Source organism: Alexandromys fortis, unplaced genomic scaffold (assembly GCF_014885135.2).
Source record: "Alexandromys fortis isolate MF-2015 unplaced genomic scaffold, M_Fortis_MF-2015_v1.1 scaffold_3, whole genome shotgun sequence".
Classification (NCBI taxonomy): domain Eukaryota; kingdom Metazoa; phylum Chordata; class Mammalia; order Rodentia; family Cricetidae; genus Alexandromys; species Alexandromys fortis.
Genome location: NW_026067909.1, coordinates 20,501,881 through 20,524,970, shown reverse-complemented (window position 1 = coordinate 20,524,970; position 23,090 = coordinate 20,501,881). Strand labels below are relative to the sequence as shown.

General features: G+C 43.8%; 1 protein-coding gene across 1 annotated transcript in view; it reads right to left on the bottom strand.

Annotated features, from left to right (window-relative positions):
• The window catches only part of Osbp (oxysterol binding protein), a 30,913-nt gene extending 8,079 nt beyond the window's left edge, over window positions 1–22,834 (bottom strand). Inside the window, exons 1-9 of the mRNA XM_050137548.1 lie at window positions 22,344–22,834; window positions 17,569–17,777; window positions 14,578–14,828; window positions 10,276–10,474; window positions 9,932–10,034; window positions 9,614–9,668; window positions 9,295–9,426; window positions 4,069–4,314; window positions 3,708–3,828 (exon numbers count right to left, since the gene is read on the bottom strand). Coding sequence (XP_049993505.1) covers window positions 3,708–3,828; window positions 4,069–4,314; window positions 9,295–9,426; window positions 9,614–9,668; window positions 9,932–10,034; window positions 10,276–10,474; window positions 14,578–14,828; window positions 17,569–17,777; window positions 22,344–22,699 — 1,672 coding nt within the window. The 5' untranslated portion in view covers window positions 22,700–22,834. The remainder of the gene's footprint in view (window positions 1–3,707; window positions 3,829–4,068; window positions 4,315–9,294; window positions 9,427–9,613; window positions 9,669–9,931; window positions 10,035–10,275; window positions 10,475–14,577; window positions 14,829–17,568; window positions 17,778–22,343) is intronic.
• Between the last annotated feature and the right edge of the window lie 256 nt (window positions 22,835–23,090).

Below are 23,090 nucleotides of genomic sequence, written 5' to 3'. Positions count from 1 at the left end.
ACACCTCAAACTATATAAAACTCAAAAGAGGTCAGGCAGTGGTGGCCCAAGCCTTTAATCCCAGCAGTCAGGAGGCAGAGGCAGGTAAATCTCTGAGTTAAAGGCCATCCTGGTCTACAGAGTAAGTTCCAAGACAGTCGGGACTACACAGAGAAACCCTGTCTTGGGTGGTAAGTGGGGTAGGCTGGAGTGAGGAAATAGGGACACTCGAAATCGAAGGCAAAAGTTTCAAGATGTTAGTTTAATAATGACTTTTTTCTTCTTCTTTGGTTTTTCAAGACAGAGTTTCTCTGTGTAGACCTAGCTGTCTTGGAACTCAGAACTTCTGCCTCTGCCTCCCTAGTGCTGGGACTAAAGGTAAGTGCCACCATCACCAAGCAGTAATGACATTTGGGATGAGACACCAAAAGTATAAGCAACAACAAAAACAAAAACAAAAAGAAAATAAGAGAAAATGGTCTTTTTTTGAAAATTAAAAATTTTGTACATCAAAGGGCAATACAATACAAAGGAGTAAAAAGGCAACTTACAAATGGAAGAAAACATTTGTAAATCCTTTTTGTTTGTTTGTTTTCTTTGATACAGGGTTTCTTTGTGTAGAACAGGATGGTCTTGAATTCAGAAATCTGCATGCACCTTCTGAGTGCTGGGATTAAAAAAAGCATGTGCCACCCCTGCCTGGTTTGTAAATCCAATTTTTTTTTTTTTTTGATAAGGGAATGATATCCAGACCATATATAAAACTCCTAACACTCAACAAAACTCAATTTAAAATCTGGCAAGGAGTGTGGTGGCACACAATTTTAATTCCAGCACTCAGAAGACAGAGGCAGGGAGGTCTCTGAGTTCCATACCAATAAGACCTTGTCTCAAAAAACAAAATAACAAAAACTGCCAAAAAGGCCCAGGTATGGTGGTGCACACCACTGATCCCAGCACTCCAGAGGCAGTGCATCTCAGTAAGTTCGAGGCCAGCCCAACTGACATTTTGAGATTCAGACAGCCACAGCTACAAAATCTCAAACAACAACAAAAATCCTAAAAACAACTGGGAAAGGACTTACATAAACTACTCTAAAGTAAACACAAATCATTGAAAAGCACACGAGGAATGAATGAATGGACAACAAGGACGTGAGATAACTGCAGCCTTGGCACACCGTCTGGAGGGATATACAATGGTAGAGTCACATAAAATGATGGAAACTGTGGAATGTCTCAAAACATTAAAAAGAATTACCATGTGATCCAGCAATTCCACTACTGCTATATACTTAAAAGAATAGAAAGCAACGACTCTAAGAGATATTTACACTCAACTTCACAGAATTTATATGCAATAGTTAAAACATGGAAGCAACCTATAACCATCAACAGGTGGACAGATTAAAAAAAAAAACGTGTGTACATGTGCAATGTAATAGAAATAGTTAGCATAAAAAGAGAAATCCTAACATTGAACATAGAAGAAAAAGACCCTGAGATGAAATAAACCTGTCAAAAAAGACAAATCTTGAAAATCAAAAAAAAAAAAGACAAATACTTTTAAATCACAGATCTGTGAAAATTGTACAGACAAAAAGTAGAACATTGGTTTTCTGAGTCTGGAGGAAGGCCAAATGAGCAGTCTGGGTGCAGTTTCAGCTGAACAAAATAAAGTATCTTGGAGTCAGATCATTAACAGTGTTCATATACCATTATGGATGTAGTAAATAGCACTTAACTACACACTTAACATGTATGAAATGCTTATATATGTGTGTGTATACACACACACACACACATATAAAGTATATAATTACAATGAAATATTTGAGGGGGGGAAAGCATACAAAAGCCAAAAAAAAAAAAACAGTAGAATAACAAAGTCAAGATGTTGAGAAGACTATCAAAGGAAGAATTCTATATCCAGTAAAACTATCCTACATAAGCAAGAATTCAAGAATCATTCCCAGATCAATAAAACTGAAATAATCGATCTTCTAAAAATTATGAAAGGACACACTAGTCAATAGCTTTACTCCACATTAAGAAACTAAGAGAGTCAGGCGGTGGTATCGCGCACCTTTAATCCCAGCACTTGGGAGGTAGAGGCAGGCGGGTCTCAGTGAATTCGATCCTGGTCTACAAAGTGAGCTCCAGGACAGCCAAAACTGTTACACAGAGAAACCTTGTCTTAAAAAGCAAAACAAACCAAAAAAAAAAAAGAAACTAAGACCAGTAAATCCAGCTATATATTAAAGACAGTATATAACTTTTTCTTATAAAATATCTGTATAAGTAAACAAAATAAAATTATGTGATGAGATTATGAAGTATAAAAGAACACTTTGCAGGGGGTGGAGAAATGGCTCTGTTGTTAAATGTTCTTGCAGAGGAGCCAAGGTACAAACATCTGGTGGTACACAACTGTAACACCAGTTCCAGGACATCTGATGACTCTGGCTTCTGTGGGAACTACACTGAACACAAATGTACACATTCACATGCAAACTCACACACACACACACACACACACACACACACACACACACACACACACACATTAAAACTAGCAAAAATAAATCTTAACAGGGTTTCTCTGTGTAATAGCCCTGGTTTACCTAGAACTTGCTTTGTGGACCAAACTGGCCTTGAACTCAGATTCACCTAATTCTGCCTCCTTTTGGGATTAAAAGCATGTACCACCATGCCCAGAAAAAAAAATAAACCTTAAAAGACTTCTCTCTCTGTCTCTCTCTCTCTGTCTCTGTCTCTCTCTCTCACACACAGAAGAAAATCAGTGCGGAATGAGGAATGGCAGCAGCTGTAAAGTTCTGGTGTGCTTCCAACTCTACAGGTCAGGACTCCTACTCCCAGGCTTCATCTTTTTGATCCCAACACAAAAAATAGCTTGTAATTCAATAAAATAAAGTTTCATTTTATCCAGGATTCAATCATTACATAAATGACACCTAATCCATCAAGCAGAGGAGTAAAGACTGTGAGAGAGAGAGAGACTAGCCAAGAAACCTAATCTCATAACCCTAACTGTTCTATGTACAGACAGAACTAGAGTAATGGGAAAACACCATTGAAACGATGTCTTAAAGGCATGCTAGAATCCTAAAGTAGTACTTAGAGACAAAAAGTAAATAAACTAAAGAGGCAAAGATATGGCAGGATGGGTCTTAAAAGGGTGCCTGGCCTCCTTACGCATTTGAAAGCTGGGGAGTTAAATGGTAACTAGCTAGTGATGCTGGTGCCTGAATCAGAGTTCCATCTCTTGATGCCTGAAACAGTAGCCTCCTCCATCATGCCAGAATACCTTTCACTGATGGAGGTGGGTCTTGTAATAATAAAGAAACTGCCTCGGCCCTCATAGGACAGAAAATTAGGTAGGCGGAGTAGACAGAAGAGAATTCTGGGAAAAGGAAGCTTAGTAGAGGAGTCGCCATGATGCTCCTGCTCCAGACAGATGCAGGTTAAGATCCTCTCTGGTAAGCCAGCTCATGGGCTACACAGAATATTAGAAATGGGTTAGAACAATATGTAAGAGCTAGCCAATAAGAAACTGGACCTAGCTGGGCCAGGCAGTGTTTGAAAGAATACAGTTTCCGTGTAATTATTTCTGGGCATAAGCTAGCCATGCGGGCGGCCGGGTGCCGGGGACGCAGCCCTGCCGCTCCTATTTCAACATTTCACCGGAACAAACATGGTGGCCTTACCGAGGGGCATAATGGAGAGGTATTTGCCTCGAAACTTGCTGGTGATTTTGATTTCCTGACGCAATGTCCAGCCATTTTTGGATTCAGCATGGTGTGCAGCAGCAGGGGGATGATGACTCACCTTGAAGAAATCAGGTTTGAATTAAGAAAAGACTGGAGAAGAGAAAGACATGGCTCATTAATTGGCAATAAACACTCAAGAGTCTCCCTTTATATTTTTACATCCACAACAGTGGTAAACGACAGGCCTAGTGTGTTGAATCCTAATGAAAAAGAAGACAGAATGGGCTTTCTGAGACTGGCTTCTCAAAACCTACCCAGTCATAAGAAAGGAAAAGTGTTACAGATCTGGGCTCTTTACCTGCTCACAGAGGGATCGATAACCATTCTCCTCTAGTCGGTCCAGTTCGAAGGTCTCCCCAAGGAGAGGGTTGAATGGCTTGCTGGTTCGGAAGACAGTAGTGGAATAGGAGGAAACGGTGAAGGCTGCAACATAGCAGAGCTGTTCTAGAGAGTTCTCACATTTTGCAGCTCGGTCTAATAGCTCATGGTATTCCAGATCTTCAGTAAGGCGCTGAAGCATGGACAAGGGCTCATTAAAGTTTACCTGTAAGGAAGAGAACAGATTTAAAGCCTTTTCCCTGCCATTCACAGGAGACAGCTGGAGATGCTGAGATGCTGTGGTGATAAAGCAACAGGAAGACAAAAGAAGTTGTAGCCCTCCGATTAGACTCCAGGTGACCCACTCTCCTCTGTTAACACCTATGTCAGGGAGTGGCAGGAGTCACTGCCCTCTGAGATGGAAACCATGCTGCTTCTAGGCAGCACTGCAGACTCGACAACAGCCGTAAGTTACTGCCCACAGGAGACCCCATCAGACAGTAAACGAGGGAATTAATTGAGTACCTAGAGAGTAAGTTAGATATGGAACAATCTGGGGGAGAAGCAAAGGAGAGATAAGATTATAAAAGTACAGGAGTGCCTTGACCACAGAAATGATTGCACTGCCGAAGTCAGCTTCTCCCCTGGACTAGACGCTGGCTGAGGCTTGGTCAGGAACTGACTTCTGAGGCTGGACAGTGCTCTAGACATGGACTGTTGCTGCTGGAGTGGAGAGGAAGCAGGACATGCTCTCACTCTTCAAATCTGACAGCCAACTTATAGCAGTCAATCGCCAGATGATGCATTTCAGCTAGGGGAAATGTGCGCTATCCATTAGACAATATTATCCGAGTGCCATGTGTGCCAAAGCCTGTGCTTCCCACATGGTGGGGAAGTGAACAACAGACACTGCTCACACTGCTTCTCCCTCAAGAAAATAAGTTAACCTTTAATCCCAGCACTCAGGAGGCAGAGGCAGGCGGATCACTGTGAGTTCGAGACCAGCCTGGTCTACAGAGCTAGTTCCAGGACAGGCTCCAAAGCCACAGAGAAACCCTGTCTCGAAAAACCAAACAAACAAACAAACAAAATAAATAAATAAATAAATAAAAATAAGTTAATTTCTAAGGTAACTCTGAAATTTTAAATAATTTTGCTAATTTAAAATTTGTTGAAAGACCAGGCATGGTGGCACATGCCTTTTACCTGGCCATGTGCATGAAAGAAAAGACAGCAGGTGGATCTCTGTGAGCCTGAGGCCAGTCTGGCCTACATAAAGAGTTCCAGAACAGCCAGAACTATATAACACAGACCCATGTATCAAAAAACAAAAACAAACAAGTATATTTTGCTTTAGGGGCTGAGCTTAGCGGGTAGGAGCTCTTACTCTGCCAGCATGAGGACCTGAGTTCAAATCTCTACTACCTACTACTACCTACATTTTTTAAAAAAAGCTAGGCATCATGGCTGCATGAGCTTGTAACCCCAGCACTGGGGGTAGGGAGAGCCCACATGTAGAGACTGGCACTTCCCAAGAGTTCAGTGGCTGTTCAGTCTAGCTGAAATGGGGAGCTTCAAGCCCAGTGAGAGACCATCTCAGTATGACATTGCCAGGTGAGGTTCTCTTCTGCCCCCCATGCGCAGCCCACACAAAATATAAATAATTTAGAGAGAGAGAGAGAGAAAGAGAGAGAGAGAGAGAGAGAGAGAGAGAGAGAGAGAGAGAGAGAGAGAGAGAGAACAGGAACAGAACCAGCTGACCCCAGCTCTCTTGTGATAAAATGCTGTCTGAAAAGATGACTTGTCTGGAGGGTAGAGGATTGCACATTCCTAATGGCGATATCAATAAGGAAAGAAGATACAGGTCACCTACCCCAGAAGCTCTTTAGAAACAGAATCTACACCCCGAGAATGACGGCCTGCCTTTCCAGTCCACCTGCCTACTAATTCCTGTAAGGTGCTCAATGCTCAAGCAAGTGGTCCTCCTTTATTTAGGTTTTCCAAACACCAGTGTTTTGGAGGTTTCTCTACTATAAGTTCATTAAGATCCTTTTCTTAGCTGGGTGGTGGTGGCGGTGATGCATGCCTTTAATCCCAGCACTCGGGAGGCAGAGGTAGGTGGATCTCTGTGAGTTTGAGGCCAGCCTGGTCTACAAGGGCTAGTTCCAAGATAGGCTCCAAAGCTACAGAGAAACCCTGTCTCAGAAAAAAATAAATAAATAAAATCCTTTTCTTGTAAGTCAACTTTCATTTTATTTTACTACCACTATTTTTTTCCTTTCCGTTCCTTTCTTCTTCTCTTTCTTTCTTTCTTTCTTTCTTTCTTTTTTTTTTTTTTTTTTTTGAGACAGAGTTTCTCTGTGTAACAGCTCTGGCTATCTTGGAATTTCCTTTGTAGACCAGGCTGCCCTCAAACTCACATAGATCCACCTGCCTTTGCCTCCTGAATGCTGCGATTAAAGGCGTGCACCACCACCGCCTGACTATTACTACACTATTACTATCCCATCATCATCAATGTTATTATTTTGTAGTACTAGAGATGGAATGTAGGGCCTTAAACATCCTAGGCAAGCAATCTTATCACTGAGCTACATTCTCACCTTCAGATTTAGTCTTTTAAAGACTAAACCTTACACACATGTATAAAAATCTATTTGTTTTTTGAGGCTCAATTAATTACTTTAGTATTTGCTGAATGTCAATGTCAGGCAGTATGCTGAGCATCAAGGACATACATAGCAACAATACAGTTCCTAGTTATGAGAAACAAACCGTCTATGAAGACGTGGTGCCTATGTACCAAGAGGCTGAGGAAGTATTTTATTTCTGCTTCTAAGTACCAGGTTATGGACAGAGCATGCAGCTCCCACACCCTGTCTTTATTTCTAGACTTTTCTCTAGGTAGCTATGGTCAGATAAGTAAGTTGTGGCCACAGAGATTCAAGAGATTAATGGATTGTGCAATTTCCAGGAAGTACCTTTAAAAGGCACAGCCTGCTCTTACTTTTCCATCCTCTAGCTGACTGCAAAGTGTCCTCCGACGGCTCAAGGAGCCATTACAGATCTATGAATTACAGCACTTAATCATTAGAGAGCCACAAAACAGAAGGAAACTTGGTACTGACAGTGGTGGTATCAGCTCTGGACAACCTACTTTTGGATTTCAAAATAAGAATGTTAAGCTAACATTTGTTTAAGGCAGGTGCCTGTTTTCTGTTTGCTTTGTTTTTGTTTCCTCTGTAAAGAGCTACACAGTAAACATTTAAGCCTTCAGGACCAGGTGGTCTCTGTCGTGTCACTCAATACTGCTGCTACAGCAAGACAGCAGCTACAAAAGAAAGGAATGAATGAGTATCTCCGTCCCACAAAGCTTGATTTGTGGACAGTAACCTCATGAATTATTACATTCCTTTAGATTTCTTCCCCAACCACTTAATGAAAAAATAAAAATAATTCTTGGCTTATGGCTGTTTAGATGGCAGCCAAATTTGGCCCCAGGGCCTTAGTTTGCTGACTCCTGATTCAAATTAACGTTAGTTTGGGATTGCTTTCTATAAGCCAAACATCTGTCCAAGACGCACACTTGCACTGCATAGGGCAAATCAGAGATACTCAGAAAATACTTGTAGAATGAATAAGCAAGCAGAACACTGCCAGACACAAACTATGGAGCTTCCTGGAGCACAGGCGATCAATATTTTACCCTGATAGATACTCTAGAGGTTTATTAAAGAGTCACTACAGCAAAATCCTCAACAAAGAGCTGTAGTCACAGCAAAGTGCCATAGGCTGGTGGACAAATAAACATAGTTCAAGCATAAAGAGCAGTGTGTGTAAATGCCTGAAGGGAAGAGGCAAAATGCCTGATACCTGAGGTCTATCCTGACTCTAATCTTAATGACAGAGATCTGCCCGTCAGGAGAAAGCACACAGCCCACTAAGGAACCAGATTATAGTCAAGGCAGCGATGACCCACTAAAGGATGGTAAGTTGAGAACTGACATGACCACAATTCCAGTTTTCCCTTTGACAAGAGCATGGATAGACAGGACAAGTGTAGTTAGAGGAAGGGAGGTCAGTTCGAATCCCATCTCTTTGCTTATTTTTAAGACAAGGTCTCAAGTAGCTCAGGCTGGCATTGAACTCCATCTGTAGTGAAAGCTGACCCTCAACTCCTGATCTTCCTGCCTCTGTGTCCCAAGTGTTGAGATCATAGGAGAGTACTACCATGCCCAGCCCCAATATCCATCTTCATCATGGAGATGGTCCTTATCTTCTAGGTTTAATTAACTACTTTTATTTCTTTGTTTCCTTTGTATAGGGCTTCCCAGAGCATTAAAAGAGGAAAAATACCATCCACCTATTTCCTTGACTATCTCTTTTAATCTATATGTATTCTGTTTTTCTGTGCATGTCTGTAAGAGTGAGATAAGGTCTCACTCTTTACCCCAGATTGGTAGGGAACTATGTAGCCTAAGCTAGTCTCAAACTCTTGTCATTCCTCCCAGTGCTGGTATTAACAGGCATGAATTGTCACACCCTATTCACAGCTACTACTCTTATTTTAACCCGGGGGAGAGGGGATAGTTGTGTGTGTATGTGTGTAATGAGTGCATGTGCATACCAAGGCAGACACCAATGTCATTATGACTTTTTATGTTCTTGTGCTTACATGGTAGAACCTTTACTGACCAAGTCATCTTAAGCCATATAGTGGTCTCACTATATGCTTCTTCAAGACAGTATCAGTGCTGTGTTATCTGTGCATGCCTCACACCTGCCTGCCTGCCATGGAATTGCTCATAAATGTTATCAAAAATAAGCAACTGACTCTAGATGACCTGGAAAGATACTAGATCCTCAGCCAGTACTACACAATCTGACTTAAAAGGATGGTTTATAACCGGGCAGTGGTGGCGCACGCCTTTAATCCCAGCACTCGGGAGGCAGAGGCAGGCGGATCTCTGTGAGTTCGAGGCCAGCCTGGTCTACAAGAGCTAGTTCCAGGACAGGAACCAAAAAGCTACGGAGAAACCCTGTCTCGAAAAATCAAAAAAAAAAAAAAAAAAAAAAAAAAAAAAAAAAAAAAATAGGATGGTTTATGACTAGCAAGGAAATAAAGATCATGCTTAAAGCTGCTACAGTGTAACCAGAGTGCCACTGAGGCAGAAAGGACACCAGTCTGAATATTCGAGGACCTCACCGGCATTGGGATCTTAGAGAGCTCTTTTCCAATGCAGTTCTTCATGATGCTCCATAAGTTGAGGCTGTAGTTTGGCTTATATGGTATTCTGGTTCTCTTTTCCTTCTTGGTCTCCTCCAGCTGATGCTTGTACTAGAAGCAAAAACAAAGCCATTCAATCAGCCACAAAGAACAAAAAATCTGCTATCTATAACCTTCCCTTCCCCCATGCTTAACAAACAATAACAGAAGTTTCTATTTATCTTAGCACTTCACAGACAAGTTCTTGGGAGTCAAAACTAAAGTCCCTAAACACTGACAACTTCCAAATAAGAGTTACCTGTTCATCAAGGCTGATGTCACTGCTGGCTCCACTGATATTGCTACCAGTACGTCTTCATGGATGAAAAACAGAGGAGAATTAGAACAAAGACCAGAATTTAAGTTTGGTCCTCATCAGTTCTTTATGAAGCACAATGCCAAATATACTGCACACACTTAGAATGGGTATGAATTTGGGAGTATCTGGAGAATTCAGTGTGTAAGTGCTAACAGTTTTCCCACATCTTAGCAACTGTCACCAGCTCAGACTCTCACGGGAAACAGTCTTATCATAAAAATACACGTTCATTTTCTTAAACAGTCAAGGACAACTTACTTGTGGCCCAAATTTTCAGGCATGGTGATAATCTCTGGTGCATCAAAAAATTCATTCTCATCATCTTCATCACTCATGTCCCCTTTGCCAGAACAGCACTGGTCTACAAAGAGAAAAGCCTCATTTGTTTTCTGTGGTTGCATTTACCAATGCCTGGCACAGTGGGTTCTTTTAAATACTAATAACAAACATGGCAACAATGGTTGAAAGCAGTGGGGAAGCCGAAAGAAATCAATAGCTCTAAATGCATCTCACATGAGCCACCAATTGAGAATTTCTTCCGTCAGCTGCAGAAACCACCCAGATTGTATCAGACCAGCTCTGTAAAGAGCTCGGTTTCTCACCTTTACCAGAGCCAGCACTGCCCGGAGTGTTTGCCGGCAGCACCGTGGCTCCCCGGAAGGCTCTCTCCAGGTGATTGTGCTGCTTTGCCAGCTGCTCAAGAGTCTCTTCCAGTCGGATACGCTGGTCTCTTTCATACTGTAGAGACTTCTGCCACTTTTTACTATGTGTCTGGGCTAACATGAGGAAATCTCTGCAAGCCTGTACAGAGAAAGTGTTGGTTATGTCACCTCAACTAGTCAGAGTCTCCACCAAGTAACCTTATTCTGGGAACATGAGAAGGCATATGACAATTAAATACTTCCTGCTATTTCACAGTATCGGGGACAGCCAGCTCTGTGCTGCAATCAAGGTCAGACTGGGGAAAGAGCGAACACGGTTGTCATAGTTCTCCTATTTTCCTGGTCACGAGGACCAAGCAAATACCAAGTGAGCAGCAAAGCCAGACAAAGCATTAGTGGCAGCAGCATAAAGGGCGGGCATGTGAACTGCACCCGAGATCTTCTGAATAAAAGATAAAGTGTATGAAAACTGCTTTCAATAAATCAGCTACACTCACAAAACCCAAAGCTGAGGACCGAAACAGAGAACAGATCCGCACTGACTCACACTAGAGATGGGGTAACTTGGCCTTGCTTTTATTTCAGTCATTTCGGAAACAACTGAACTTAAAAATTAGAATACTACTTGGTGAATCAAAGATGGGAGGTAGAGAAAAACAAACAACCCCCCCTCCCCAATCTGATTATCTCCATACCTTTACTGACTCAAGGCTAGGATCAAATCCTAATTACAGTTACAATACAAACAGCCCTCACACAACTACTCTCCCAGCCGCCGTTACCTCTGTACTCTACAACACAGCCACACTGAACTCACCATTTGTTGGACACATAGCTCCTTCCAGTCCTAACTACTTAGGTATATGCTACTCACTCTGCCTGTACCTCTCTTCCCTTGCCACCTTCTCTAAGAAAGGAGAGGACCTATAAGAGAAATGGAATTTCTGTGACACCCCCACTCCTAAGCAGCCAGTTGCTTCTTCTATGTCCTTACCAGTTTCAGCATACTTCTGCCTATCACACGCACAGCTGCATCATGACTGGGTTTCTATCTCTCCAGAGGGATCACCAGCAACTTTAGAATACATTTTACAGTTTATTCATCTATAGGTCTTCAGCTCCTAACACACAGCAGGAGCCACATAAAGTTTGCTTAATAACTGAAGGAAGGAACCAATGTAAGCTTGGAAGTGTATTCCCTGTTACAGAGAAACTAAAAGGTTCTATTAGAATGTCTGCTCCCATGGTTTCAACAATTGCTTACAGGTCCACCAATGGCTACTAAATCAGTGATTCCAAATTGGACTCTCTGAGATTCAGACCAGAATATCCAAGTGCCTATTCAACGGTTCAAAGTACTTCAAAATCAGTGGCTCTCACGCTTGAGCCACCACATTCTCTTGCTGCCTGTTTCCTCCTTTGAATTTCTCCATCACAAAGCGGTTCCAAAGCCTTCAAGCTGTCCAAGCCTATGGGTGTCTCTCTTTCAGAGGTACTTCCTTCTTTACATCCAAATACTAAGTCCTAGTGACTCTCCCTTAATTTGCTGGAGTCTGTAATCTCTTTCCAGCACTCCACAGCAGAAGTAGTGGAGCACAGATCTAGAACTGGGCTGGCTAGCCTCAAGTCACAGCTCTTTCCTGCCATCTGGTTAGTTACAGAAGTCCTCTGTGCCTCACAGTCATTGTCTATAAACACAGACTAACACAGAGACCACCTCAGAGTTGTCACTGTTCACATATAGCACTTAGGACCACACTGGGCTCACAGGAAGCATTCAGTAAGGCAGTAACCAGCTTGCCTGCTTCAAGACTGGCCTCAGCCTCTTCTAGTGGGCTACCCGCAGCCCGCTCATCCGCACCTGCACTGCCCTAACCTCCACTCAAGCTTCACCTCTAGCTACTTCCTCACCTAATAGTCACCAGGAGTTCCCAGACTGAGGAGAACGGGTCCACAAATACCACATCACTGCCTCCACCAATTCTTCTCCCATTCTCTTCTTATAATACTTATGGATAATAATTAAAATTTAGCAAGAAGCACCAGGCATGCTGGTACCTGCCTTTAATTTCAGCACTAGGGAGGCAGAGGCAAACAGATTTCTGTGATTTTGAGGCCAGCCTGGTCTACATCATAAGTTCCAGGACAGCTAGAGCTACACAGAGAGACCCTGTCTCAAAAATTAAAATAAAATTGCCTTCTTTTTAGGAAGATTTCATTTTCCCTCAGCATTTGGATGCTGTGCTAGCTTCTTTAACTTTCCAAGTACAGGCGGAACACCTCCAATGTGCTGCCTATGATGTCTACTCTGTCACAGCACATAGCTGCTCAGACTGCCTTTGCACTCTGTTCTCCTGCCTAAGCCTCCAGAGTACTGAGATTAACAGGCAAGCGTCACCACACACACAGCAGTTAAAGCCTTGCTATTATCACCTGAAAGATAAACAGATAACAACGCAGGATAAAAAGTGAATTTTAGATACCACTAGATGATAACAGGGACACAGGCAGTGGACAGGAAAGCAAACAGGGAAAGAACAGCTTTCTTCCACCAAGCTATTGGCTGACTCAGTGTTGTCCTGAGGACTGAACCCACGGCCTGGAGCATGCAAGCAAGTATTCTCCCACAAAGCTACATTCCCCTCCTGAAAGCTTGGTTCTGACTTCTAAGATCATTCCAACATAACCTAGAACTTGAGGATGAATAAGTCCCCAAAGAATACATAAGAACAATTTACAAGAGAAAAGGCTAAGGCAAGGCTTTGGTTTTATAAAGCAGGAGTGCTTTATTTAGGGAAAAAAAATCATATTAGAATAAGGAAAAAAAGAAGACTGTCAAATAGTTGAGTATTTACCTGATGTTGATAACTATTAGCCATCCTTCTTGAGGTGACTGTGATGTTTGGAGCAGATTTTTTTTTAAAGGATACATATTTGGGACTGAGAAGGCTCTAGCAGAGGACCTGGGTTAGTTTCGCAGCACATGGTGGCTTGTGGCCACCAGTAACTCCAATCCCAGGAGTTACTTCTAGCCCCACAGGCACACAAGAGGTATACAGACATACATGCAGGGCAAACACCCATAAACACAAAATGTAAGTCTACAGATTTACCATGGATATCTGCTTGTGCGATTACGAAGCTTCCTGGTCACTCAACACCTGCATCAACACTGACCTGCTGAATGCTCCTAGGAGGTGGCTAACCTTCCTGAAATTCCTAAAAGGAAACCCTAACTCGTCTTCTTTCTGGCTGGGGTAAATCAGAGCCATGAAGGTGTTCAACATTTAAAATAAAAGCTAACACAACTGCCATAAAGTAACAAAAAAAAAAAAATGAGAAAATGGAATTTCCCCTTCCTCACAGGAAAAGATCTTTGAGCTTCAGGCGCCACAGGAATTAAACTAGGTCTTCTCACAATCATTCCCTAAACAAGAGAAATCTGGCACTCGTGAGGTAACTTTGCCCATTTAATTAGATGGGGAGAGAAGCTCTGCAAAACCGTTTCTCACAGAATACTCGTCTCACTTATGAAATGTCCTTGAGCATTTTTATGTGTACAGGAGCTAAAACAACCTGTCAGGTGAGAATCAGTTACCAGGAGAGGAAAAACAGCATCATAAAACCTGGTATTCTTTCATACCTAGCAATACATCGGTAAGGCCAAAGATGCTTTGTATTTACCCACAGTCTTCTAATGCCTAAGTGGAGTTTTCTGGAGTCAAAAGCTAACACTGAACTAACTAGTATTACAAGTTCTCAGCAGTGCTTGAGCCAGGCCCTGCTCAGCATTCCACATGCAGGATGCCTTACCATGCAGACTCCAAGGAAGAAGGAAGCAAAAGAACACAACAGAGTAAAGCATTCAAAAGGCTCTTTCAGCTCTGACAGATAAGCTTAGAAAAAAGAGCAAAGAGGCAAAACCAAAAACAGAAGTTTAGGCACCAAGCTAATATGTAATAACACCTCAGATGCCCTGCCACTCAGAGAAAGGAGGTTGCACCACCGGGCTCCTTACCGCCTCCCAGGCTGATGCAATGTCCATCTAACCACTTGAGCGGAACATCTTCACCTGGGCAGCCAATCCTGTTTCATGCAACAGATAAAGAAACCTAAAGCACCTAATCTTCGAAGCAAGGCCTAGGACAGTCGCTGCTCTACCAGTTAGTTCCAAGCACTGTGAAAACATGACATTTCAGAGGGGAAGTGTCAAAAAGTCAGAGGTACACCATCTTTACTCACATTGATCATGGCATTGGATGTTATCCTAAAGAGTGTAGCTCGTTCATTGACTTGTTTGATTTTCTCGTTGCTCTCAGCAGGCAGCTTCAGGGACTCCAGCTCACTGAGGGAACGCTGCAGGGCAGTGCCATGCTTAGCTATCAAGTCGTTGCACGTGCTCAGGTCCTCCACTTTGCTGGAGAGTGTCCGGAGCGTGTTCTGAAGCTCAGTCTTGTCAGTTTGTGAGACAGACTCTTCATCCCCAGATTCATCTGCAGGGATGCCAAGGTTAAGTTCTGCCTCTAGGATAAGGACCAAGAGTTGGAGCCCTACCTACTTTGCTCCAAGTAAACCACCATGCTTCACTATGTACATTCTGAGCAACTGAGGGCTGGCAATTCCAGAGGATTCCTCTACACTGTGGCCCATGGCCTACAGCATACAGACTCGAGGCACTTCATAAAGGAGCACAGTCTCAGGTTGCAGTCCTAGATACTTAGATTCAGATGGTGGGAGGCAAGGCCTGGACCTGCATTTCTCTTTTAAAATTACATGCATTTCTAATTATATTTTTGGGGCCAGGGTAGGGTACATGTGTCATATGCATATATGGAGAGGTCAGAGAACAACATAGTGGGGTCAGTTCTCTCCCTCCACTATGCAGGGCTCAGAAGTGGAATTCAGTCTTCAGGCTTGTTAGCAAGTGCCCTTGCCGGCTAATCCATCTCACTGGCCCAGAATCTGTGTTTCTAACTGTGACCAAAGTAGTCCTAATGTATACTGAAGTTTAAGATCCACTGACAGAAATGATAGTATGGAAAACTGGATAGCTCTTCAAATTAGGAACATATAACTAAACCTTCCAACTCTTTGTTGAGACAGCATCTCACGCAGGTCAGATTAGCTTTGAACTCCCAGTGTGTAGCCAAGATGACCTTGAACTCCCGATCCTCTTGCTCCCAACTCCTGAAAGGTGTGACCACATCTAGCTTTAGCTATTCTAGTGAATCAAAGGCTTCAGGCATAGTAGGTAAGCACTCTTACCAACTGAACTACATACATCCCCAACAACAAACTTTTAAACATTAGCTTGAAGAGCCCAATGTAATCCAAAATAATTATTACCACAAAGCCACCACTGTCTTTAGGGAGGCATGTAGGCCTTCTGCAAAATGGATTGAGAACCACAGAGCAGCTTCTTTTTCTCTTTGTGTGTTTGTTTTGCAGAGCAGCTTCTTGAGATAGTTTATGTCGCTAAAAGCTCTATTAATTATTTTTCTCCAAGGGAGAGCTAAACTTCATGATGAACTTATCTGACCTTAAAGCCACTTCAAAAGCAAAACAAGAGAGCTCTCAGATCATAATCAAGTAGGAACTGTACCGCACCTCTCTCAGTCAGCCGGGCACTCATCAGTTGGTCACTGCAAACTTTCCCCAGCAGTGTCACTCCTTTGCGGAGCTGACAGCAGCCTTCAGGTTAAACAAAAGGAACAAGAAAGGACCTGTCCTCCCTGCTAAACTGAGGCAGGGCTCAAGGTCAAAATGTGACTTACAGGCGCAGTACGGGACCTGGTAAACCTAAGTCAGGGCTGGTTTCTCAGTTCTCTGCCACTAGCAAGCTCAGCATGACTATCAATATCTTGAGGGCAAATCCTATCATTTTCTTTAGAAAAACAAAAGCTAATTTTAAAAAGATTTCACTACTATAAACTGCTTGTGTATGGCAGATCCTCCTGGAGCTGGAGCCACAAATGGCTGTGAGCTTCCTGTCATGAGTGCTGAGAACTGAAATCCCATCCTTTGTAAGAACAGGATGTACCCTAACCACTGAGCAATTTCTCCAGCCCAGAAAAGATTGTTTATTAGGTATCTGTCAATTCTGTTACAACTTTAATAAATGAGAAGCTATCAAAAACTGGCCTAAAATTCTAGCACTTGAGAGGTGGAGACAGAGGGAGCAGGAGTTCAAGGTCATCTTAAACTACGGACAGAGAGTTTTGGGCCAGCCTAGGACATGAGACTGCCAGAAAACAAACAAACAAAAACAAAAAAACCTAGAGAAGAAAAATATACAAAGGTCCAAATTATGAGCTGTAAGATTACTAATACTGAAGCCAGGCAGTGGTGGTGCACACCTTTAACTCCAGCACTCGGGTGACAGAGCAGGTGGAGCTCTCTAAGTTTGAGGCCAGCCTGGTTTACAAGAGTGATTTCCAGAACACCTAAGACCACTTACACAAAGAAACCGTGTGTGTGTGGGGGTGGGGGGGTGATTCCTAATACTGAGCTAGTAATAAAATAATTATGTCTCAACTAACATGAAAAACAAAACACAGACCAGGCATAGTGAAGCATGTCTTTAGTCCTAGCACTCAGGAGGCAGAGGCTGGAGGATAGGGTTCCAGGTCATCCAAGGCGACTAATAAGACCCTGTATTCCTGTATCAAATTTTTTTTTTTTTTAAAAATTAAGCATAAGCACTTTAGTACCAAAGTTTTTCAACTTTGGGTACTTGATTCTTTCTTGGAGAGCAGGTGTGCTGTTCTGTGCCTCATAGGGCACTGAGTAGTATCTTTGGCTTCTAGTCTCTGTGTGCCAGTCACACCCCCAGCTTCCACTATTTCAACCAAAAATGTCTCTAGACATTACCAAATGGCATGTGTGTACATATGCAGGACTGAACTCAGTTTAGAACCACTGCTCAAGAGAAATAACATTCAATGAGAAGCTTGGCATATCTAAGGTACGAGACACAATCAAAAGATACACTGCAGCCGGGCAGTGGTGGCACACGCCTTTAATCCCAGCACTTGGGAGGCAGAGGCAGGCGGATCTCTGTGAGTTCGAGACCAGCCTGGTCTACAAGAGCTAGTTCCAGGACAGGCTCCAAAACCACAGAGTAAAACACAAAAAAAAAAAAAAAAAAAAAAAAAAAAAAAAAAAAAAAAGATACACTGCAATCAAGGGTAAAAACCTGTGCTACTCAGGTCCAGTATTCCTTTGCTCCCGTACCTGACTCTGCCAGCATCTTCACAGCCTTGGCCTTGGCCAGTTCCAGGGCTGTCACCCAGCGCTGCCGCTCTACTTCTGAGCTGGCCTTCAAGTGGTAGGTCTGAGCACCGCCATTGGAAATGATAAAGTTGCAAGAGTCTTCCACAGTGATGTTGGCTGTGGCGAGGTTGATGGTACCACGGCAGGTGTGTCTCATTTCTGCCTTGGACCTGCCATGGCAAGACAAAAAGGCTAAACAGAAAGACATTCGTCCTGCTCCACTTCTAGTTTCTTTCATAACTCTGGGCACTTTGAAAATTAAGTAGTGTTAGGAATTAACAAAGTCTTGTTATAGTTCTCTCAACCCTGGAAATTTAAACAGTAGGAGGCAGTGGGAAAGCTTCCCAAGCTTATAAGCATTATGTGAGTCGGATTTTATTGCCCCACTGTTCCTCCTCCCATTAGTTTGAAGAACACAGTCCTTACTGAGCTAGAATTGCATGAAATATTAATTCAGCAGTTAATAAGTACAAATGAATGAGTTTTGACAAGTGGATACAATTGTGAAACCACAACCACAATCTAAGTGAAGATACTTCCCTCACCTGACAAAGTTCCCTCGTGCCCACTGCAGACAGAAACTACTTTTTACTTAGCAAGTTATAAAACACTTTATAACCTTGTGCAACAAAAATTTTTGACACTCTCATTCTCTAAGAATAGCTCCATTTTTATACACTGAGCCACCCCCACACTGTAAATCAGCCCAAATGAGAACTGTCATGCAACACTTAGGATTATATTGCAGAAGTGTATAAAAGGCAAATCTTAAGTGATTAGACTATTAAATGTTGGTCATGGCTCAAATGATAAGAAATAAGAATAATTGCCAGTCTGAGACAATAAAGAAAGAATAAGCACAAAATAATCACCAGGCATTTCACTCTTTTTGGAAAATGCAGTTTCCTAAGTTCCAGACTTTTATTGGTGGGAACTCCTAAGCCATCCTATTAATAGCCAGGAAAGACTCAGCAGGTCTGCACTCAAGAGGACTGGGTGTAAAACTTTCCCCCGATCTCTACTGACAGTTCTATTAATAGGCTAACTTTTGAACTTTACAACATTACTTGGTGACAACAAATTACAAAGCACTTGACATATAAATATCAAGATTCGCCTTAAACATCAAAATCTCAGCACTACATGCATGCAGAGAAAAAAGCTCATGTCTTCACTATCGCTGGCTATGCCCAAGGACCTTCAGGTTCAAACTGCACTTCTCCCTGTCCAACTCGGAACATAAAGAGGTCAAAGTCCTCTGCCATAGTACAAAGCAGTAGAGCCAAACAGCGAAACACACCTGGCACATCCAGAATTCCCTTCCCCAGACACCAAGATTTAGGATGTTTGAGTGAGTCTGTTTACTGCCCTTGAAGACAGATCCGCTGTTGTTCAGTTCATCTCGTCTAACCTTTCTTTCTCAAATGTACTAATGAGCAATAAGAGATCACGGGGTGGGGGTGGGGGTCTCAAAGGACTGGCCATTTTCCATGCCCTGCACCTGCCACTGTAACGTGAATCCCTGCTTTTTCTATTCTTACCTCCCAGCCCCGAGCTTCAGTTACACTATGAATAATGCAGGCTGAATTAGAGAGCCACAGCTGAAGGCCAGTTCACACTCACTACCTGGGCCTTTTATCACACTTTCACTAACAGCCTCCTAGGATCTCTTCTGCCTCCACTGTCTTCATGCACTAAAGAAGGTTCTTGGATAATATAAAGTCCATAGCTGTTCAACAGACACTAAGGAACACTGGGAGGGAGGCAGGCTTGACCACAGCGCTCAGGCTTGGGCAAACATACCTGTGGCTATTAATGTTTAGAACAGATGCAGGAAAGATTCTGAGCCTGCAGTCAAAGTTCTTCAGTCATTACAATATCACATGGTTAGTTTCTGGCTAGAAAGTCCTTGCCTGAAAAGGCCAGATGAAATAGTAATTTAATCTCTAGAAGCTAAAAGAAAAACTAATACTGTAGCCTGGGGTGTTTTGGGGAGAGCTGGGATCCTGTGTAAGAGAGTTACAGGGCATCTTAGTAAAGAAGCAAAAGAAAGACGAAAAGGAAGGCTTGCTCATGTCTGTTCTTCTGTCATCAGAGGATGGGGTCTATGAAGGAGAAAGGTATTTTAGAAATGGTACACTTAAGAGACTGTAGCTTTTGGACGTCTGACAACAGAGGAGGAATAACATAGTTAAGTCATTCCAGGAAAGAGATGGGATCACAGGCACCCTACTAGGAAGAATAAACTGCTAATGATGTAGGAAGGCGGTACTTCATGGAAACTCTGGAGGTGTGTGGGGTAATGCATCGATGGATAAACTGGACACTGTTGATTGGTTGCTTGTGAGGGGGACCATCCTAGTTAGCAAGGACAGGCTAATGGCATACTTTAGTATGTTTTGGAAGGAGTCTTCGCAGAGTCAGCTACTGTGAGAAAGAAGGTAAAAGTAGCAACAGATATGAAGGGGACAGCAACAGGTAAGTTATTAATGTCCAAGGTCAACACTGATTAAGATGGAGTCTAAACAATGAAGTAGCTTGCAAAGCAGAAAACTTGACTGGATTACAAAGGCCATAGAATATTTTTAATTTTTCTTTGAATTATTTTATGTGGAGCTTTTTGTTTACTTGTTTGGGTTTGGTTTTTATTTGTTGTGGGTTTTTAGAGACAGGGTTTCTCTGTGTAGCCTTGGCTGCCCTGGAAGACCAGGCTGGCCTTAAACTCACAAAGATCTGCCTGACTCTGCCTCCTAAGTGCTGGATTAAAGGCATTCACCATCACCACCGGGCTTATTTGATGTCTTTTGCCTGCTTTTATGTATAGGCAGTTAAGTGCTCTTAACTATTGAGCTCTCTCTCCTGCCAAGACCAAACAATATTAAAATCCTTGGATAATGCACATTTTTTTTTGAGTATGTTGTTTTGGCTGTCCTGGAACTTGCTATGGAGACCAGGACGCCTCAAACTCATAGAGCTCCACCTGCCTCTGCTTTTTGCTGGGATTAAAGTCTTGTTGTCACCATGCCCAACCCTTAATGAACAATATTTGAAAATGGGGGGGGATCAGTGATTTATGAACCAAATTAGGATATGAATCAAGTGAACATTAGGATAATAGTCAATTAAAACAAGATATGAGCTTGAATAGATGGGAAAAAACTGTGGTCAAACTAAAGCTTTAGATATATCTTATAACCCTAAACCGAGTTCTAGAAGAGCAGAAGAAAAGGGCTGTATTAAAACTAATTCAGAATACAGCAATGCAAATACACCTACTCACAACTATCGCTGCATAAACAGAGGAGGAACTATCTTAAGGCATCTTCTGTGGCTGAGAAGAGATAAGAATGGCCCACAACAACCTCCAATTCAAACTCTCCTTATAGGTCTCTAAAAGGCAAGCCAATGCCGTTGAGTTACTTGGCCCTGAGCCTTTTGGTAGTAGTGACTCCTGGTGACACCACAAAAAAATGCAGGCTGAGCTCCTGCTCTGCATCAGAGGCTTGGGCTCCCAAACTGGATGGAGAAACAGAATTATACTAAGCAAATTCCTCTTACGGTATATTTCTGTACTTTTTGCATGAAACACATTAGAACCATAATCCATAAACTGTTTTAGGTAATTATCTCTGTATCTAATTGGTTCGTGTGGCAGTGACCTTGGTTTTAGGTTATATTGGTATGAACTGTAGTTTCGAACCTGATTTTTCCAAGACCTTGGGAGAAGCTACCAATGCTAAGTCTGCTTCCTTGTCAGGAACCTGAGAACCTGTCCTAAGTCCCAGGGAGCTAGAGCTATGAATACTGAATGAAATGTAGCGTGTAAGGCAGCCAGCCACAGTGCCCAGCCAGTGGGAATGCTTACGACTTATCCCCAAACACCTCTCAACACTTCTGTCTCCTCTGTCTAGTAATATAAGCCCCATAGTGTGACATGTTATGACCACATTATGAGTCACGGTAAGTATACATTAACCATACCAAAATAAGCATTGGAAAACTTTAATAATCATTTCAAATACATGCATTCTTCCTTTAATAAAACTCAATCTTAAGTAAAACTATGAAGAGCACGGAACTGCTGGATAAGACAATCATTCCTGTGGGAGGAGGCGGGGCAAGCACAAGCTAAGCTATGGTAACTCCATTCTCGGCTGTCCAGATCGAGAAAGCAAGCGCAAGCTTGGAGAGGTAAGACATATGGTAGACGGAATCCCTAAGTCTCCCCGTCCGCGGTGCTTTGCTGTCTGAATGTGTGGAGTGAACAAGCAAGGGTAGCTCTATCGAGAGTGTATCAGGAACCTTTAATTTTAGAGACTGGACACAAAAAGTTAAGAGTCAGAACTTTCACTGTAAGTTCCCGAGGGGCAGTGCCCGGGCTGGGTCTATGCCTCTCCAGCCTCATAACAGTGCCTCACTTGCAGAATTAGTGATTGCACCCACGTGGTAGCGGAAATACAATGGCAGAGCAGATGCTCTCCAAACAATTGCTGACAGGAAAGACCTGGGGATGGAGGCAGACTAGGCACCAGAGACGGGTGATGGCGGGGACAGGAGCGGCGTGTCAAATCGGGAGGGTCTGACTTTTGCAAGCTGTCAACCTATACAGGTGACAGCCAGGGACCCAGGGCGACCTTGACAACGAAGCCGGCCGGCCAAGAGTGACAGCGCGGGTCCGTGGCTGCACTTGGGGGGGGAGGGAGGCCAGGTGAGCGCGGCGCCCCGGAAGCAGTTACCTGTAGTAGCTCAGCAGCCCGTTGCTCAGCACGAACCATCGCCGCTGGTAGCCTTTGATGTAATTGGTCCATTTGAAGAGCCAGCCCTCTCTAGCAGAGCCCGAGCCCCCGGCGCCCGAACCGCCCGAGCCCGCGGCTGGCGGTGCAGAGCCCGGGCCGCCCGCCGCCACTCCCCCGGCCGTGGGGCCCGGGCCGCCCGCCGCCGTCGCCGTCGCGGACGCCACCCCGGAGCCGGGCCCCGCGTCCCCGCGTCCGCCGCCGCCTCCCACCGCGGGTGGACCCGCGCCGCCGCCGCCCGGAGCCGCGATGGCGGCCGGGCCTGGCCCCACCACTCCTCTCAGCTCGGTCGCCGCCATAAGCCGCCGCCGCCCGGAGAGACAAGACCGGAACCGCCTACGAGCGCCGCCACCGCCGCCCGGAGCGCCCAACACGGCTAGCGCTTCAGCCGCCGCCGCGCAGCGTCCCCGCCCCGCCAGCCCCGCCGCGGGAAGGAGGGCTCGGCCGCCGGGAAGGAGGGCGGCGATTGGTGCCGCCAAATGTCACTTGCGGAAGACCCCGCGGACATTGGCATTTCTCTCGGGCCTGTCATGCTACTCCGCCCAGTGAGAAGCTCGGGGCGCGACGCGTCCTCCAGGCCTGCTTTCGATTGGTTCACAGAGAAGCCAATCAAGCGGGTCTACAAAACCATTGGTGCTTTTCTGAAGTCCAAGGACGGGAGAATGCAGAGTGCCCGGCCGGTTTGGCCTC